This window comes from Condylura cristata, unplaced genomic scaffold (genome assembly GCF_000260355.1).
Source record: "Condylura cristata isolate star-nosed mole 26May11 unplaced genomic scaffold, ConCri1.0 scaffold00011, whole genome shotgun sequence".
In the NCBI taxonomy this organism is placed as follows: Eukaryota; Metazoa; Chordata; class Mammalia; order Eulipotyphla; family Talpidae; genus Condylura; species Condylura cristata.
Window position 1 is genome coordinate 3,797,111 of NW_004567112.1, and position 1,821 is coordinate 3,798,931.

Below are 1,821 nucleotides of genomic sequence, written 5' to 3' on the forward strand. Positions count from 1 at the left end.
AATCGTAATAAAAACGAAAAACAACTATAAACCAGAGGCATTCTACAGGGCAGAGAGGGAACAAGATCCAAACTGGGTGGGCAGAGCACAAGCGACTATGGTGAAGCGGGGGTGGGATGCCCACGGGGATCACGACTGAGATGGAGAAAGGCACAAAATGAAGAGTAATATAAAATAAAATAACTTTTTTTTAAAGAAGGGAATTCTAATCGGTTTGCTTGGCTACACTCAGCATCCATTTGAAGGAGGCTAAAATGCAGCGGATCTTAGGTACGGCGTGGTTCCGCAACTTTCTGCAAGTGACGAAGCTGTGGTGACGGAGAACAGTTAGCAGTGGCCAGGAGAGGGAGGGGGAGCGGGTAGCCCTTGGGGGCAGAGGGGAGTCCAGTGGTTCTGCGCACTGGTCAGCTGCACAGACGCACAGGCACACGTGTGCACGCAGGCGGTGCGGCCCAGCGAACAGCACCAGTGTCAGCTCCCGGCCGGGGCCACGTTCTACAGCTCTGCGAAGCCACCTCGGCTGAGGGGAGGCAGGACTCTGAGGATTCTCACTGTGACTTCCTCTCTGTCTTCCTTGACTTCCAAATAAAGCTTCCGAAGCGCATGCAGGACGCGAGCTCACGGGGACGGGCCTGGGGATAACTGGGCAGCACCGTCAACCACACAATGTACTTAAGCGAGGAGCTGGGACTCACTTCAGGTACGGGAAGGCCAGCAGGATGTGATTGGACGAGTTGGCCCTGATTTCCCACACACAGGTGAAGTTGTCACGCATCGCGTTCCGCGGGGGGTTGCGGATGGCCCCGGATGAGTTAGTGAGGACGCTGCCACACGGCGAGTTCCCTACATGCAGGACATTTCAGAGTTTTAGTTTTGACCAGTGCTTAGCTCACTTACCAGTTCTGTGATCCACGCCTTGTTTCTTTCTTTCATGAATTGTTTTTTCCTCCAAGAGCTTTCACTGTTTTGTGAGTGTGTCTTGGGGCCATTTCAGGGTACAGGTGAGTCTAAAAGGTCTCACCCGCTTAGGGCATGAAAGCATCTGAATTTTGCGATTTTTCTCACTTCTACTCTACCCCTGACGGGCCTTGCCGGGAAGAGCTGTCAGCCAGGGTCTGCCGACTTGCCCGGCGGCTCCCTGGCGGTGGGGTCTGCCGTTCTGATCGTGTCGGTTTGATGAGGGAACTGCTCCCATTTCCCCCTTGAAGCTGAGCTGGCGGCCTGTGTGCACGAGACGGGCAGGACCCGTGCATGCCCACGTGGCGTGACTAATCGCACTGTTGAGCTCGCCACCCAGCGGGAAGGGGATGCTCTCTCACCCGCCCCCGACAGGGGTTCTGAGTCGCCTGTCCGTCTCTGCCCCTTTGTTTCCCCATCTGTCTCTGTCCTGCTTGTCCCCTATCTGCTTTCCAAAGTCCACGGCTCCTCCATCAGATTTCCCGTGCTTGGCCCTGGCACCCAGCAGGGCTCGGCCTAGGATGGCCAGCCAGGCGCTCTCACATCTGTGGTTTTGAGCCCTTTACCTCCACGTGGTGTTAAGAAAAGTTACTGGCGCTTCTGGAAACCCACGACAGCGCCAAGAGCAGAAGGGGAAAGGGGAAGGAAAAAGGAAGGGTGGAGGCGGGCAGAGGTGACAGGAGAGAGAAGGGGGGACGCAGTGCTTGTCGGGGCGCCGCCCGCTGAGACGCCGCCCCTGGTGGCCCCGGCCGCGGTCTGCACCCTCGATGGGGTTGGGACCGCGAGTCCGCTGGCCTCACTTGGCTGGTCAGGGTCACTTCTTCCGCTCTTCGTCAGAACACGGTTCTGAGGGAGACCCAGCGG

The 1,821-nt window shown here is 57.2% G+C and overlaps 1 protein-coding gene across 1 annotated transcript in view; it reads right to left on the reverse strand.

Moving 5' to 3' along the window:
- DMBT1 (deleted in malignant brain tumors 1) overlaps positions 1-1,821 on the reverse strand; it is a gene marked incomplete at its 5' end in the record, with an annotated part of 142,832 nt that overhangs the window by 48,451 nt on the left and 92,560 nt on the right. The window contains 3 exons of the mRNA XM_012723453.1: positions 696-843; positions 1,088-1,221; positions 1,320-1,502. Of these exons, the coding sequence (XP_012578907.1) occupies positions 696-843; positions 1,088-1,221; positions 1,320-1,502 (465 nt within the window). The remainder of the gene's footprint in view (positions 1-695; positions 844-1,087; positions 1,222-1,319; positions 1,503-1,821) is intronic.